Source organism: Gadus morhua, chromosome 3 (genome assembly GCF_902167405.1).
Source record: "Gadus morhua chromosome 3, gadMor3.0, whole genome shotgun sequence".
NCBI lineage: Eukaryota > Metazoa > Chordata > Actinopteri > Gadiformes > Gadidae > Gadus > Gadus morhua.
The window spans coordinates 26,609,582-26,628,155 of NC_044050.1; the positions used below are offsets into that span (position 1 = coordinate 26,609,582).

The 18,574-nt window shown below is 49.4% G+C and overlaps 1 protein-coding gene across 1 annotated transcript; it reads right to left on the reverse strand.

Moving 5' to 3' along the window:
• Nucleotides 1-495: 495 nt before the first annotated feature.
• ppp1r12c (protein phosphatase 1, regulatory subunit 12C) lies at nucleotides 496-18,528 on the reverse strand. Its single transcript, XM_030351730.1, has 20 exons — nucleotides 18,180-18,528; nucleotides 17,485-17,659; nucleotides 16,999-17,129; nucleotides 14,756-14,874; nucleotides 12,690-12,849; nucleotides 11,861-12,005; nucleotides 10,611-10,685; nucleotides 10,280-10,359; nucleotides 9,775-9,887; nucleotides 9,603-9,670; nucleotides 8,229-8,389; nucleotides 7,672-7,759; nucleotides 7,038-7,164; nucleotides 5,534-5,643; nucleotides 4,917-4,981; nucleotides 4,681-4,720; nucleotides 4,073-4,177; nucleotides 2,976-3,026; nucleotides 2,507-2,557; nucleotides 496-1,984 (listed from the first exon to the last, which is right to left on the reverse strand). Exons 1-20 carry the CDS (start codon nucleotides 18,410-18,412, stop codon nucleotides 1,898-1,900), a joined length of 2,184 nt encoding a protein of 727 aa, XP_030207590.1. The 5' UTR covers nucleotides 18,413-18,528; the 3' UTR covers nucleotides 496-1,897.
• Nucleotides 18,529-18,574: the final 46 nt, after the last annotated feature.

Below are 18,574 nucleotides of genomic sequence, written 5' to 3' on the forward strand. Positions count from 1 at the left end.
CCTGTTTTTGTCAATGAAGATTACATTAAATTAATCAGAAATATAGTCTAGACATTGTTAATGTGAATGACTATTCTAGTTGGAAAAGGATGATTGTTTATTGAATATCTACATAGGTGTAGAGGCCTATTTCCAACAATCACTCCTGTGTTGTAATGGTACATTGTTACGCTAATCGTTTTAAAAGGCCAATTGATGATTAGAAAACACTTGTGCAATTATGTTAGCACAGCGCAACTGTTGAAAAAAGGTGTGAGTTTTCATGAAAACATCAAATTGTCTTGGTGACCCCAAACTTTTGAACAGTAGTGTAAATCAGCCGGAATCTATAGATTACTAAGTACGAGACGAAAAAACGGGAGAACAAGATGAAAATTACTTAGCTTGCGCTCCCATTAAGGACCTAGACGATCATGGTCTTTAACCATCATCCACCCAACAAATACCATACAGACCCCCCCACACACATCACATAAAAAACATGTTGCAACCATGTTTGTTAATGGCCATACTGTATTTATATTTTACATTTTTTACCCAAAGCAAAATAGAAATATTAATTACAAATTTAATAGAGAAAGGCACATCATCAAAATACAATTTGGCATGCACTTACGTTGTCCTTTTTTTAGAAACTGCAGTAAACATTCACAAGACTTGGCCCACTACTGTCTGCATGAAGCCCACCTTCTGGTGAACAGGTCCAGTCACTTTCTATTAAACCAATTCAAAGATGCACGACGTCATGTACAGTTGAGCTAGTGTATGTAAGGAAATGTAGGCATTTACAATATGTTGAATGTGGTGCTTGCTTTTTATTTTTTTTGTAAACAGGGGTTGTTGTATCCGGGCTGGAGTCCTGCCGACCGATGCTAGCAGAGAAAAAGAGCAAGAAAAAATCGAATCCCTGAATTGGTTGAATGGAAAATGAACCACGTCTGCTTCGCCAACACCCCCCCCCCCCTATCCATGTTTTTCCTGTTGTAGTACAAAAAGAGAGCACTGTTCCACTGGCTATGTGCGAGGAGGGACCCTATACATAAAAAATACAACATAGATACACATTCACAGGAGCAGAGAGGAGGTCAACATGCAAAAATACAGTTTGGTCCATCTTTACAGTAGTCAGCTCAAGTCCAGAGCACGTTCCCGACACTAGTCCTGAGAAGAAAGCACGCGCATCCCCCCCCCCCCCCCCCCTCCCTCCCTCCCTCCCCCCCCCCCCTCCCCCCTCTGCACCTAATAGCAACAACAAACTCAACAGGAAAAATAGGGTTTGTTTTTGGCACAATAAAATCATTTCTAAGTCATCCACACACACACCCGGTCCAACACGCACACCCCGAACCCGCACACACTTTCCGGAACGTTCCTTGAAGACGATCGCTTTCGAGAGACATCTCTGTACATGGCTTAAAGTAGGTCTTCTTTCTCTCTTTTTCAATGACTGTATATCTTAAAAATATAGCAACAAGAGCAAAGGGCACATCAAAATAGTCTTGTTTTTAAAATAATAATACAAAAAAAAAAACACAATTAAAAAAAGGGCGGTGGACTTGAAGCAGAACCACTGGTCAGCGCTCTGCCGGGTCGCAGGCGAGGAGGCGGCGCTCAGCTCGTCGTACAGTAGATATGCCAAAACAGTCCCAGCCACAGGCAACACAAACCAACCAAACACTGAAAGTATAGCGTCGACGGGCCGCCCCGCGAGGATCGCCCGCTCTCTACGTCTAACGTCACGCGCCGCCGGACGCCCCCCGGACCCCGTCCCTCTGCCCTGTGACGCGTGAGACGGGCGCGTGAGACGGGCGCGGGGGGGGGGGGCGCGGGGGAGAGGCCGGTTAACACTTTTTGTTTTTCCTGTTGGCCGCCGGGTTCCGCCCGGTTCTGCCGAGCCTCATTTGGAGAGCTTGCTGATGACCCGGATGAGAGCGGCGTTCTCGTCCTTCAGCCGCTGGTTGTCCGACCGGAGGTCCACCAGCACCTGGGAGAGGGGGGAGAGGGGGGAGAGGGGGGAGAGGGGCCAGGGTCAGTGCGGGTTACTATATCCTGTATTGTTGCTGCTATGTCGCTGTTGAGGAACCAAGACTAAGAATTGTACTCTTGTGTACTTGTACAACAAGATGTAACAAAAGTCATTCTGATTCTGATCCTGATTACGTGAAGACAAGGAGCCTTCGGTCAGGAGTCCATGGGACATGTTTCCCTGGACGGCATTGGACATGTTTCCCCATCAGTTGTAACAGGAATACTTTATCAGGAATAGGAATACTTTATATCCATTTGAGTGCCACTCTTTGGACACAGCGTACTTTTGCCGTGGCTCAAATGAAGTGGTCTTTGTGCACTTCTAAGTAGTCAAGGGCAAAGTAAGGCACTTCCCTCTCCCCCTTCCTTTACCTTCTCACTGAACAAAGTCTGGTATCAAAGTATAATGTTCCTTTAAAAACTGAAGCTTAGGACTAAGACATTAGTCCGAAAGAAATAGTGGATTTCATATTTGTACCTTGAGCTCATCTTCCAACTCCACTGCTTTCCTCTGAAGTGCCAACTTCTCCTGGAGAGGCAAAAAGAATGAATGAATAACACAAACGCATGAATAATAACTAATGTCTGAACTCTGGATTGACACCTCACAAGCAACATCAACAACGGTTCTCAGTGCAGGTTTCACTTCCTGTGTGTCCCTGACATCTCTCAATCTATTCTGTTCAGACTGAAGCGACCTTAAAAGACCTTCCGGAACAAAACTCGTGGTGTTCAGTTGCATGGACTATTAATATCCCTTAATCTTTAAATCTTTTTAATCTCGCTAGAGTTGAACACCATGAGGTTTTCTGAGCAATGAGACGACGCAAAAAACCAATGATCAACTGAATTGGTGATGAACTCTCTTCCACCAAGAGTAGATCCGCTATGAAACTAGTTGTTCTTGTGTTTCCTGGGAACAGTAAGAGCAGGAAGGGCAGACTCACGAAGCGCTCGAGCTCCAGCAGCGCGGGTCGCAGCATGCTGCTCTCTTGGCTCTGCAGGAAGAGGAAGTGAGCACAACACAAGGCCTTACAACAGGTCACAGCGACTTACAATGAGTAGTACATTTGTCCGAAGAAAGGGAAATGACAATATATCGCCGTCAGTACAGTAAGGATGTGCATGGAACCAAGCACTCACAATTGCTAGGTTAACCCATTGCCCGTATATAACAAAGATAGCGCGGACAAGATGATATGTGAAGCTAAGTACTATTTTTAAGTGAAAGGATGTTAAACATACAATAACTGCGTACATTAAGCGGCAGGACGTACGATTCATGAAGTAGACTTTACATTTTCATTTACATTAGGAAACAATAATGTGTAATTCGTATCTTATCATGAGAATTCCCCCTTAAGGGTCTAGCCATGATCAGGCATGTTGATGTTCTGTTACGATAAAGTGGATCTAGAAGGTTTCTGTTGGGTGCTCTTTGGCGACCCCTTGGGTGATAAGTGTTAATTCCCCCCCCCCGAGACACAAACAGGGTCTGACACCCGGTACACAACCTTCATGATACTGCAAACGCATGGACTTTCATCAGTGGGCTGTAGTCTTCATCACCATTGTGCTGCCTCATTCTGGCAGTAGATAGTGACTGAACCAAAGCCATTTTAAAAAAGGAATCGCATTTATGCTGCTAGGGGTTGCTGAACTAAAACATGACAAAAGTAGTAGTTTGAAGACGTTGTGAACTACGTGATATAATGTTATGGGCTTAGTTTACAGCTGTAGATAATTTCATTTCAACCGTTTCCCACAGAACTAGAGTCGACTTTTGGTGCTAGCTAAAGATATTGGATATTCAACACATATTCAACAGACATTAACGTTCTGAATTACAGTGTTTTTTATTTTAATTACAGTGAACCAAAGACTGGATCAGCTGTATTTTACACATTTCATCAAATAAATCGACAAGGGACCGGGTGTAAAGAATCGTAACCGTGAATAAAACTATGGATTTCTCTGGGTTTAACCCTAACCCTACGTTCCATTATTCTTGAGAAGGGGAATAAAGCGGCCATGTTGGGCTGACCTGTCGCAGTCTCTCCAGCTCCACTTTGTTCTGGCTCAGCAGCAGCTCCGTCTCCTGCAGCTTGTCTTTCAGCGTGACGTTCTCCCGCAGTACCCCCCGGTAAAGCTAGGGGGAGACAACCGCCGTAATCTCAAGAGCCAGTGAACTATAGGACAGGTCTGCAAACTAGTATCCCCAAACGGGAGTGTGAACCTTTGTGTGAACAAAACAATTACGTGTCATGGAAGTGATTAAAAAAAACCATATTATCTGAATACATTATGATTAAATGATTGTTCTCACCAACAATTTGGTGAGAAGCATGAAGAAACTTAAGCTTAACCTTTTGTGTTCAGTTTTACAAAGTAGATATTGTAAATGTGTTAAGCAATCCCTTAAACACAATAAACTCACACTCATTTAACCTATAACCCACAAAGCCTCAGGAAATCAGGAAATGCATCATAAATTCAAGTGTCAGCTAGATTTCAGTCTTTCCATCGCACAAACACGCTAGCCGTTCAGGTTATACCTGTTAACACCTTTCGGCGACACTAAACTAGGACACAGAAATGCTGCCTCTGCTTGTGGTTATTGGGGGATGTGTTTGTCTTTAGTTCAATACACACCAGTTTGTAGTCCAGTGAAGAGTTGTCTGGTTGAGGATCACTGCAGAAGAACACAAGAGTATATTTATATTGTGCAGAGAGAAAGTGAGCGAGAAAGAGGGAGAGAGAGCGAGAGAGGGGGAGAGCGAGAGAGAGTGAGAGAGAGGGGGAGAGCGAGAGAGACAGCGAGAGAGAGTGGGAGAGTGAGAGAGCGACACATCAAATCGTGCTAGGAAATAGAAACCGTCGCCTCTTACCTGGAGGTGCTGTTGCTGTGTGTCTCATCTGTCCTGGCTGTGCTTGCGTCATCATCCTCTTCGTCCTTAAAAAACAAAACATTAGACTTTACAATCTGTACAATCCAATTCTTTAGTCGATGTTAAAACTCATGGTGTATTTTTTTAGATGTATTTTTCATTTTATGAATGATTCACTTCACAAGTTATCTTTAAAAGCACGTCTTCAACCTCAGAGTGTTGTGTGATCAACCATGGTGAGTCACGATCACGTTTAAGGGCTGATTATGGCTCCACGTTCACCCAACGCAACGACCACGCAGACGCTTCTGACGCAGTCTTGAACCTGTTTTGGTTCTGCGTCGGGTTTAGTAAGCGGACCAATCACAGCCCTTGCTGCTGCGTCGCCTCGACGGAAGGTTAACATTTTTGAGAGGCGCACGTCCGGCCCTTGCGGTGGATGCAAGGAGGGGCCGCAAGGACGAAAGGGGTCCGTAACGCCCTTGCGTTGCGTGAACGTGGGATCATAATCAGCCCTTAACAGTGTGTGTTAAGGACACTTTGTTTGGTCCGGATGTCACAGAAAGGACCAACCCCCCCCCCCCCGATGGTAAGACACGGCCCCCCTGGGGTCTTACCTCCAGACCCAGACGCCCGATCCCGGTGGAGCGCCTCTCCCTCCTGGTTCTCCGCTTGTCCTTGACCCCCAGCCGGGACTCGCCCTCCACGTCCCTCGGTGGGTCCGTGTCTGCAGAGAGACGGGCATTAGAGAAGAAGAACCGGGACTGTCTCTACCCAGCCCTCACTGGGTCAGTGTCTGCAGAGAGACGGGCGTTAGAGAGGAGAACCAGGACTGTCTCTACCCAGCCCTCACTGGGTCAGTGTCTGCAGAGAGACGGGCGTTATAGAGGAGAACCAGGACTGTCTCTACCCAGCCCTCACTGGGTCAGTGTCTGCAGAGAGACGGGCGTTAGAGAGGAGTACCGGGACTGTCTCTACCCAGCCCTCACTGGGTCAGTGTCTGGAGTATAACGGGCGTTAAGGAAGGACAATCGGGCCGTCTCTACACAGCCTACACCTGCACTCGTGTCAGGGTAACATCTGACTTCCTCTCACTAACACACGGTTGGTAAATCAATGGTTAATAGACAGCATATATATAGTGCTTTTCTAACTCAAAACACTTGACAATATGGCTAACATTCAAAGTCAACCATGCAAGGCAACAGCCAGCTCCATACATGACTCTCTCTACTGTTCACACTGCACCATCTATATTATTCCATTACAAGTACATTCTCTGCCCCGTACTGCTTTTCTGCACTTCTGGTTAGACGCTTACTGCATTTCCTTGTCTGTACTTGTACTATGAATAACGACCATAAAGTTCTATGGAAATCTCATCTAAAAATCCACAACACATACTACCCTGTGAACAGCCCGTGTGAAAAACACCAGCACAATAAACCATCTGCAGGTTTATTTAGGTAAACCAAATATACACTTTCATAATTGGCTGATATATATTCACAGGCCGTTGTGGATTGTGTTTGGTGGCCCGTAAAAGCACATTTCAACACCTGATTGCACGCTTGAACTTCATGTCAACCCACTGGCTCTTCTTATTACTCATCCAGGCCACAGAGACTCCCTTGTTCAGCCAAGCTCTGCGCTGAGAGAACCACCGAGAGAACGGCTGTGCAGGCAGAGAACGAGGCATAGCTAGAGCTAGAGGTATCCACGGTGTGAGGGGGGAGAGAAGCACATCCGCCCGCAGGAGGTGTTGCACTGCAGCTCCTCAGCTGGGCGGTGTGAGACCACACGCCACACGCACACGCACACGCGCACACACACACACACACACACACACACCAACCCATCCGACAAGCACCGTGATACTGTTTCCAACTAAATCCAATGTCATCGAATTCAAAAACAATAAAAAAGTAGAAAAATTAAATAAACAATTTATTATTTAAATAATCTAAATAAAATATAAATATATATGACATAAATAATATACATCAAATAAAAAAAATTACCAATATAAAAATAAAAATATATATATATTTGAAAGAAAGTAAAATATAGAAAGAGCAGACGTGGGTGATCCGGATGAGTGCGGGGGGTGGGGTCTCTCACCTCTCTCTGCGGGGGTGAGGGTGACGATGGGGCTGACGGGGAGCACGCTGCGGGCGGAGGGGGGGGGGGCATCGGGGGCCTTGCCCGAGCTCTTCTCGGCCTCCTTCAGGTCGGTGAGCGTCACTCCCTGTCAACAGGATGCACAGAGCCCCGCGTGAACACGATGAACAAAACCCAGCCGAGGGGGGGGGGGGGGGGGGGGGGGGAAGGAAGGCCGGGTTTCTGATAACAAGTCTGATGTTGGGCGGGAGGATGCGGCGGTGAGAACGCGCCGAGGAGGAAGTGGTTTGGACCTGCTTCAAAATGGAACAGACTGTTGTGTTTTTTTAAACCGTGAGGACACATTTGATCTGCTACACAATGACGTTTCCATCTACAAAAGGTTCATAAAACAGTTCGTACACACGGTCACACACCGACGGCGCTGTCACCCATGCAGGGCGACAGCCGGCTCGTCGGCAGCAGTGAGGATCGGTGCCTAGCTCAGGGACACCTCGACACACTCAGCTAGGAGGAGCCGGGGATCGGACCAGCAACCTTTTCCATTGCGAGGCAACCCCCTCCCCCTCCTGATCTCAACGGGGGCTCTACATCGATCTTTGCGCTGCACCGGGAGGGCGAGGCGGACTCGTACCTGCGTGGAGCGTCGCGACTGCCGCATGAGGCGCGAGCGCGCCTTCCTCTGGGACTCGGACTCCTCGTCCCGGACCGGCGCCTGGAACCTGAGAGAGGACCGAACACACGTCTTCAGCGCGTGACTTACACCCGTCTGGCCCACCGACAGGAAGGGCCGACTCGGAATCTGTTCCCGCCCGTACAACTCTGGTGCAGAGCAGCCTGGCCTTCTGCCTGTCGTTTGGTTGTGTTATGATTCAACTGAAGTACTTGGACAACGAAATGCAGTTTAGCTTATTACCAGACATGCAAAAAGCAGTCAAGTGGCTCCACGTATGTGTAATGGCATACATCGATAAATATATAAGCGAAGATAATAAGATAATACTATTCATTTTTTCCGCATTAATTTTTCTGACCAATGTAGTTCCTGCCCTAAATGTTAACATGCATATAAATGTAAGATACATCGCATAATGAACGATATTGAGCCATTTCCTGGGCTCTCCTTCAAACGTATGTGGTTGGCTTTGAAGGCGGCCATTTTCTTTTTTGTGCGCGTGTGCCGGTTCTTACTTGCGCCGGTCGGCGCTCAGAGTGGAGGGGCTGTTGTCGGCACCGCCGCCGCCGCCGCCACCGCCGCCGCCGCCGCCGCCGTCACGCCACTGGGAGGTGGGGGCCACCCGGGCCGTGCGGAGGGCCTTGTCGTCCTCCTCGTCCTCCTTGTCCTCCACGCTCTGTTTGTGGGAGACACCGGACAGCAGGGCTTTGACTTATGCCCAAAAATCATATTCAAAGTTCGTTTGTTTATTGATATTAATATTTGAATATTTATTAATAATATTTTGACCGTTAAATTCCTTCAGTAAGACCTGGATTGGGCTTCGCGAGGTTTGTTTACCGGCGTTGCTATGGTTACCGGTCTTGCGTGTTCCAACGGTTTATTAGGTTTCAAATAAACCGCTGTCTAATCAATACTTCGTTCACCGCCTCTTCCGTGGTCATTACAATATTATGAATAGACTGTGTCGGGTTCTCCGACGTCTCTCCCTCTTGGCCTGCCCACAACAGGTTCGAATATTAAGGGCTGCCTAATATTCTTTCGAATTTTGATTTATTTTTTGATAGTCTAATTATATTCGAATAACGAAGTTCGGAGTCAAAGCCCTACCAGACAGCGTGTTGGGACATCGTGAATCACACCGCAGTGGGACTCCACTCAGTGTGAGTGAATCAGTTCAATGAAATGACACAACCCATGTCCAGACGATGGGCTCATTCGTATGGGAGAAGTTCACAAATGAGACGATATTTCCTATACGTTTTTTTTCCGGGCAAGGATCCTTCCACACTTGAATTGAGATCTTTAAAGCGTGACGCCCACAGCAAAGGCTGCGGCGAATGCTTTCAAGCGGCTCCTGGACAAACTGTGGCCTCTCCATCTGACCGTCTGAAGAGGGGGACACTGAAGAGGAGGACGCTGAACACACCATTCATAAGCTTCCTCCACCACAAAGACACTCCAGTCCGTCCATGACCTCACCAAGCATTGCTTGGATGTGAAAGGTCGCGGGGTCAGGATCTTTGCCGTTTCACTCTTCCGATAGGAAAACATGAGCAGGCCGATGATGACAAAGACCCAATTCAAGTGGGAGCCTCGGGGTACATTTTTTTTTGTGGTCGCCTTTTTGTTGTTGCAGCTACTGTACATGCAACGATTCCCGCAGCATGAACGCATGAACACAAACTAATGTAGACGTGAACAATACCATAGACAGTATTAGTTTCAGCATTATATAAATGAATACAACTCTGTATGATATGAATAACACAGTCCAACCCCACGCCACCCACCAGCAGTGAGAAGAACTGAACAACATGAACATAATGCAAGTTACTAGGTCTACAACATCACAGCGCCACAACAGGGCTCCCCACTGTGAGACTCACCCTATCTCCAGGGCTGACCGTGGACTCTGTGACGCTCTCGCTGTCCGGAGTGGGCACAGGGGAGCTCTCTGAGGGGGGGGGGGACAGACAGGGAGACGTGCTCTCAGATCAGACCAATGGGAAAACACAACCAGAATAAAGCTGTGATGGTGTCCTTGAGGCTTCTGTTTACCGGGGCTGCTTTCGCGCTCCTCGCTGAGTTCGTGACCCCCGGAGATGCCCCTCTCCTTGGACTGGTCGGCTACTATGATCTTGTCCTTGCTGCTCATTCGGCACACGGAGCTCCTGGGGTTTTTGGGGCGGACGGCAAAAACACGGGATAGTTAGTTTGGTTCATTTGTATGCTTTTTATTACAGAGTGAGATAGAGAGGAAGGTATGTGAGGGAGGAAGGGAGGACATGCAGCAGATGACCACGGGAAGGATTCAATCCCGGGTCGTTGCGTTCCAGACTGAGGCTAGATGGTACCCACCCTACCCGGGCACCCCCAGAGAAGCACAGGATTTGACCCCTTTCCTCTCGGAATTGGGAGCTTATTTTAGGCACAGTGATGGAAAAACGCATCAATGACTCTATGGTGGCCGTGACATGGCGGCGGTTAAAACAGAAACATAACGGTTAGGTTAGGGTTAGGGTCTTTAAGGGCGCAGGTGGTTCCTGAGGGCCACGGCACTGACCTGCGGCGTTTGTTGTTGGCGTTGACCGGGTTCGTTCCCGGTGGGTTCTGTCTCTCCAGGAGCGACCGCTCACTGCGCCACTACACACACACACACACAAACACACACACAGGCGCAGACACACAACACACACACACGTGCGCGCAAACACACACAGGAGCGCAGACACACACACACACACACCACAAACACACAGGCGCAGACACACACACACACACACACACACACACACACACACACACACACACACACACACGTTACTAAGTGTACACATTGCATGGGCCACCATGTTAGGGTCAGGCTGAACGCGTCTCCACGGAGCGGGTCTTACGTTGGCCTGTTTCTGGGACAGCTCCGTCAGGAGGGCCTCCACGCTCTCGTCCGCCACGTCGAACGGCGTCTGGCCCTTTAAGAAGGAAATAACGTGATTATAAAAAAATGGAGACTAAACCACCAACATGCCTCTGTCTTCACCTCCTTTTATCAATTACCACTAACTTGGTAGTACTACTTCTGTACTCGGTACTACCCAGTTAGTTTCATCGATACTACCATCATGGTACCATACCAGTCTCTTCGTTCACCGTTACACAATGAAACACTGAACAAGGCACTTCTTCAGCGGTCAAGAGGTCGACAGCGAGCTATTTCAATCCTTCAGCACATGAGCCGGTTCCCCATTTCTGCTCTCCATCACCGGAACGCTCACGGCAAACATCCGACCTCCTGCCGGTTTGAAACCAGGACAGGCACGTGTGGGCACTTCACGTGACCCCATTGCTATGGGCGTCCACGTTCCCCGTACCTCGTGGCTATGGTCGTCCACAGTGCTGCACGAATCATCAAATCGCAATCGCGACTAACCCTAACCCTTATTTAGTTGACCTATTGAGAAAACCAAACAAATTTCCGAACTGCAGCAGTGTATTTTTTGGAATAATATATATTTTTATTATTTATTTAATTTTGTAAAATATTGTTATTTTGAAAACAGTACTGTACACATTTTTTAGTTTTGTATTTTTTATGCTAGCTTAAGTTTGTATGTTTGAGTAGAGAAATAAACATTTTAAAATTATCAGCAATCTGTGTGCATTTTCCTTGATAACCAAGCAAGTAGACTCATGACACCATTTGTTTTTTTAAATCGCAAATCGCAATATTGTCCACAATAATCGCAATATAAATTTTCACCAAATCGTGCGGTCCCCGTTGCTATGGGCCTTCCCCCGTTGCCATGGCGCTTCCCCCGTTGCCATGGCGCTTCCCCCGTTGCCATGGGCCTTCCCCGTTGCCGTGGGCCTTACCCCGTTGCCGTGGGCATTACCCCGTTGCCGTGGGCCCTACCCCGTTGCCATGGGCCTTACCCCGTTGCCATGGCGCTTCCCCCGTTGCCGTGGGCCCTACCTCGATGCCATGGGCCTAACCCCGTTGCCATGGGCCTTACCCCGTTGCCATGGGCCTTACCCCGTTGCCATAGGCCTTACCCCGTTGCCATGGGCCTTACCCCGTTGCCCTTACCCCGTTGCCGTGGGCCTTACCCCGTTGCCGTGGGCCCTACCCCGTTGCCGTGGGCCTTACCCCGTTGCTATGGGCGTCCATGTTGCAGAGTTGCTCGGCCAGGATGCAGCAGGCCTCGGCCTGGCCCCAGTGCGCCGCCGCGTGGAGCGGCGTCCAGCCGTCGCAGTCGATGGCCGACACGTCCAGACCGCACTGGCACAGCAGCCTGGAACCGGGGGGGGGGGGGGGGGGGGGGGGGTGAGTCACATGACACCGGGCGCCGGGACAATGGCAGCGTCAACAGGCCGCTGGTATTGAATGGTTCACCGATGGACTCGGACATGTTTGTTGCTAGCGAGCGGAGAGGAACGGGGCTCAAGGACGGCTGGCTTCACACGTCGATACGTTTACATTCAGGGCATGTGACGCTTTTATCAACCCCCACCCCCCACCCTGCACTTTGAACCCTTTAACCCTAGCCATATTGCACAATACTTTTTGCACAGCACTCAGTCTACCGAGTTTTTAATTGTACATATAAAAATCGTTGTTTCTATTTGATTGTATCACACTAACATTTCACTACATATAAAAGTAAATGGACTGCATCTATACAGCGCTTTTCTAACCAGTGGCCACTCCAAGCGCTTTAAAATACTGCCCAACATTCGCCACTCATACACACATTCACACACCGACAGCGGAGTCAGCCACGCAGGGCGACAGCCAGCTCGTCAGGGGCAGTCAGGGTGAGGCGGCTCGCTCAGGGTCACCTCGGCACTCGGCTAGGAGGAGCCGGGGATCAAACCATCAACCTCCAGGTTACGGGCCAACCCGCTCTGCCCTCCTGAGCTACTGCCGCCCCTCAACATATCCTGACAAACAAAAACCCTTGACCCTTGACTCTTACTTGATGGCCTCCAGGTAGCCCTTGGCGGCGGCCACGTGGAGGGGCGTGGCCCCGGTGCGGGGGTGGCGGGTGTCCCGGGGCAGCCCCTCCGTCAGCCAGCTGCGGGCGTCCAGCATGATCTGCTCCTCCTCCAGCCGCTTGGCCGCCTCCAGGTCCACGCCTGGAGGACGCCCCACAGACAGACAGACAGACAGAGGGACGGACAGACAGACAGACAGAGGGACGGACAGACAGACAGACAGACAGAGGGACGGACAGAGGGACAGACAGAGGGAAAGACAGAGGGACAGACAGAGGGACAGACAGACAGACAGAGGGACGGACAGACAGAGGGACGGACAGAGGGACAGACAGACAGAGGGACGGACCGAGGGACGGACAGAGGGACAGACAGACAGACAGACAGACAGAGAGAGGGACAGACAGACAGACGGACAGACAGACAGACAGACAGACAGACAGACGGACGGACAGAGGGACGGACAGAGGGACAGACAGACAGACAGACAGACAGACAGAGGGACGGACAGACTTTTAATCAAACAGAATCGACTAAGAAAAACAATACGGCAGCGTTTAACCAGAACGTCCTCAAAGAGGAAGGGAAGCCAAAACGTGGCCATTTATCTTGTATGATCGTCAACGTAGAAAAATTGATGCCATTTTATCACTGCTACTGAAATAAGTCCCTAATTTGGAGGGAAAAAGGGGGTAAATCCCGGGTGCCGCGTTCACTATGTGACCATTCCACGTCTTAGGGTCTTCTCCGAGGCCCTCAAGGTGAGGGTTAGGCTTTCTGGACACCTAAAGTATGATACTACAGTGGGATTAATACCACACGCATTCTGCACTAACAAAGTTGGCGTGTGTCGTAACCACGGGGATAAAACGCACCCCTCCCACCTAGACACACAAACCACATTTTTACCCTCATAGTGTTTGAATTCTGCCCCGTGGATCAATGCCGGGGGTTTTACTTGGGTAAGACAGAAAAGAGGAAGCTCGGGTCTACTTCTCTGTTCCTCATGTGAACCGGCCGATACGCCCCACTTCCCCTTAGAGCAGGACCTGCACTTTGTTCTACAATCCTGGGCTGTGTTTACAACACCTTTAGCTTTCTCAACAACAACAACAACAACAACAACACAAGGTTGTATGCGTGTATGCGTTGTAATGAGAAAATTATATTTTCCCCATTCTGTTTCTCTTACTTCCATTTGTTTATTATGTCTTTTCCCTGACCCCCTTTGGGTGGTCAAAGGTCAAAGGATCCAACTGAGAGCTCACCGCTACGTCTCCCCACATCGTAATTGTCAATGATCAAATTAAATAATTTCAGAGTTTCCTGTGATCTCATCAAGTAGACGAATACATAAGGGGATCTCTGCTTCCTCGAGACCGTTGTACCCCAGGCACAAAGGATAACGTGAGATAACGCTAGGAAGGAACAGGTAGGGTGGCTAGGCTGCGCAAGGAATGGGAGGGGCGATGAAGGGGAAACAACATGACGGATTGTTCCCTCATACATCGTGTGGGGAGCAGAGCTGTCGCACAGAGACCTGTGCCCCTGTATAAGAAGTCCTAGCTTTTGCCAAAGCATTCGACTTCTCCTTGCGGAGCTCTTAAGGGCTCAAAAACTTGAGGCGAAGCAGCAGCCGCAGCAAGGGCTGTGATTGGTCCGCTTACTAAAACCCGACGCAGAACCATAAAGGTTCAGGATTGCGTCGAGGCGTCTGCGTGGTCATTGTGGTGCGTGAACGTGGAACCACGTTCGCGCACCACTAATCAGCCCCTTTAGAGAGACGCAGGGCCACCTCCCATCCGAGGCCTGACATTTTTGTGAGGCCTCGGATTGTTTTATGTTTGTTACATGTTATTATATTGTTTATTAATCAAATAAATTTGCCTAATTTTTATAAGTCCGGATGACTCTTAAACAGTTTATTCTGAAACGATTCAGATTCAAAATTCCACCACTGTTTCTATGTTTCTCCAAGTGCGCGTGTGTATTTATTTGTCTGTGCGCGTTACGTGTGTTTGCGTGTGTGTGCGATTGAGACACTCACCCTGACTGCGAGTGTGTTCCTGGAGGAGGGACTCGGTCGCCTCGTCCACGGCGATGTCCAGAGGGACGTCCCCGTCACAGTTGACAGCAGACAAAGACGCGCCTCTCTGCAAGAGAAAACTGAGCCACCAGAGAGGGAGAAACTTAGCCGTCTATACGCCGCGACACCGGAGCTGGAGAGAACAGCACAACCCATTTGATTATGCGTTCAAGAGGGGGCACTGTTCTTCACTTAACCACTTCACAATCTGTTGCAGGGTTTGCCGACCCTTTCCCTCAAGCCTAGCTCAGCTCAAAGATTAGCGTTGAAACTCACACAACAGCGTGCGAAAGAAACTGGAAACTGGACCGAGAATGTCTGGGGCTACTGCAGCCGCCGAGACCGCGGGCTCACGCTGATGTTATGCCAGGAGCTGCAGGCTGGTGATGGTAAATGGACTGCATTTATAGAGCGCTTTTCTAACCAGTGGCCCCTCAAAGCTTTACAATATTGCCCAACATTCACCCATTCATGCACACATTCACCCACCGACGACGGCGTCAACCATGCCAAGGCGGCGAGCAGCTCCCCAGGAGAAGTCAGGGCGAGGGGGTCTTGCTCAGGGACACCTCGACACTCAGCTAGGAGGAGCCGGGGATCGAACTAGCAACCTGCCGGTTACGAGCCGACACGCTCTACCATTAACCTCAGGGACGGACTGTCCCTGAGGTTTGAATACACTAACAGTTTGAATGGATGAGAACGCTGCTCTTCTTGTCCACCGGTGAGAATCTACCCTCGACGAGGAGTACATTCCACTTATTACTTTAGGTGCGTCACCTACTTTTTAACTGACGCACACAAGCCACCGTGTAATCAGGGTTGATGATCATGATCGCCATGATAAAATGCCAGGGTAGATGCATTTACATTCAGGGCATTTAGCGGACGCTTTTAAGATTTGTCAGAAGAAGGAGAACCAATATATCGCTGTCGGTGCAGTAAGGATGTTCACAGAACCGAGTGGCCAGCACTAACAATCGCTAGGTGAACCCATTCCCTGTACACAACAAAGCTAGCTAGGATAAGACGCTACAGTACAATACAGTACTATTTTTAAGTGCCAGGACGTACAAACATACAATAAGTGCGTACATTACGTGCCAGGACGTACAAACATATAATAAGTGCGTACATTACGTGCCAGGACGTACAAACATACAATAAGTGCGTACATTAAGTGCGCGTCTAGGTGAACGAGTGAGTTTTGAGTCTTTTGGGGAGGCTACGCCCCCTCAATACGTTCATAAACCTCATTCTGCGACGATAACACCAGGCACCACACGCCTTAGGAACCTCAACCAGCAACCGGGTAACTCCACCAAAGATCTCACTGCAACGCACTGAGAACGCTGTGTCTCCTGGCAGGTCTTGGTGTCTCCTCAGTCAGGTTCAGGTGCCCCTCCATAAACACCAAACCAACCAGAAATGCTTTTCCTTTGAACTAAACACACACTATCTTCAACTAGCTTCCTTATCAACAATGACACAGCCAAGTCGTTTCACAGTGAAGGAAGTCGAGGCATACTTCTATTTCTGGTCATCGTCAACGATCATGATTTAACAAAATTCAACAAATACTAATCATTCACGTCCTTGTTTATGTTTGTAGGCATAACAAGGCAGAATCATCTTCGCAAGTACACCCCGGAACGTGGAAACTCAACCTGTTTGGGAATCACGGTTCTGTCTAGAGGCTAGGTAGGCGCAGGCTTTTCTAGAAGCTATGGTGGACTCGCAATCAAAAGGTTCTGGGTTTAATGGCTAATTATCTCAGCCTCTCTGTAAGCAATTCCCCATTTCCTAAACCTTCCTTTTAGCATTCTTGGGCACGATGCCTAATCCATCCCTACCTGCACCTTAACAGCACAGATCTGTAACTTACAAGTGGTTTCCGATAAAAAACGTTTGCTGGATGCTTCAATAATAATAAACAGTATGACATTTCAGATTCCACAACCGAATGGTAAAATGCAAATAAAATCCAGCGGACCAATCATCTGTGAATGCCTCAGTGTGGCCAAGTGTGTCGCAGTCCAGTGGTACTTGAGCTGACTGTGGTGTTGCCAAACGAGCCAAACAATGTTAGCATTGTTCAAATAAAAAAAAGGCAGCAATAGTCTGGCTCCCACACTGTGTATTCACGTCCCCCAACAGAACACCACATTACACAGTTGTTACATTGTCGTGGTGCTCCGGCTTACTCGGTTATCTCTATGTGCTCCCCGGACGCGGCGACGTGCAGCGGGGTCCAGCCCTCGCTGTCCACCTGGTCCACGTGTGCGCCTTGGGCCAGCAGGAACGACACCATCTCCATACTGCCGTCGATACAAGCCTGTGTGAGGGCCGGGGACGAAAACAAAGCAGCATGAACCCAACCTCTCCCACTAAACACCTGACACACATACATTTACATTTAGGGCGTATGGCAGACGTCTATATCCAAAGCGACTCTCAAACATTCACACGCGCGTTCCCACACCGACGCCGGAGTCTACCATGCAACAGGCGACTGCCAGTTCTTCGGGAGCAGTCAGGGTGAGACGTCTCGCTCAGGGACACCTCGACACTCAGCGAGGAGGAGCCGGGGATCGAACTAGGAACCTTTCGGTCACCAGTCAACCCCTGCTCTACCTCCTGAGCCCACTGCTGCCCGTTTTTCGCAGCCCAGCACCACGTCAGGGTCGTACCTGATGGAGCGCGGTGATGCCGTCTGCGTTGGAGCAGTTGATGATGGCCGCTAGGTCTTCCGCGTCCTTGCCGGTCGTCTCCCCGGCCTCCTTCAGCATCTCCCGGGCCTCGTCCGTGTCCCCGCTTGCACACGCCGCCAGGAACTCCGCCGCCCGGTCGAACCTCACCCGACCCCTGATCAATTGACAGTTGGAACCGCATCAGCCATAATTCAATTCAGTTAAATTTGTATAGCCCTTAATCACCGGTACAGTCTCAAAGGGCTTAACAGGACATATATGTATGCACTCCCTGACCGACGGCCCAAAGAGGGCAAGAAAAAACTCCCTTAATTATCAAGGGAGAAATCTTAAGGATGAACGCATAGTGGGGGATCCATCCTTCCAGGGATGATCAGGAGTGCATTGGAGGCCATAATCGATATACAAACACATGTATGCAAAACATTTTAAATCAGTGATGGGGTGCTGGCCGGTTAACCATAAGGAGAGTCCAGGCATCCAGTCGCAGTCACCGCAACACGCTAGAACCAGGCTCACACCGACCGGTTGTTCTCTCCACGGCCGCGGCGCAGCGTAGGTGGAGAGGCGGTGTGTTCCGCAACATAGCATCACTAGCAGCAGGACTTCGCCATAGCTGATCTAAATCATCGACCACAGAACCAACGGGACACGTCCGGCATTCAAATACTAACCTTCGTTTAAGTAGAGGACCGGTTCCTTGGTCGAGGATCTCCCCTTTGGTCGTGCAATTTCCATCATCTCCATCTCCATCGCGGGATGGGTCCCTCGGCTGGTCGTTGTTTACGGCCTCTGGGTCGACGTTCCCCCGCCACCTCCTCCGGGGCACCGCGGGCTCCTTGTCCGTGCAGGAACCGGCCCAGCGCTTCAGCTGTTCCCGTCGTTTATCCTTCGCAGAGTCCCCCATTATTTATCCATCCACAGAGGACTTTTTTTTTCAAATAAAAGAATTAGAGGTAGGAAAAGACACACCCTCCATGTGTACACTTCCACTTCCTAGTTCTCGCACTGGGTGTGAAGCCCCGGCGTGTGTTGGAGGGGGTGCGGGATGCGCACGAGATGCGCAGTC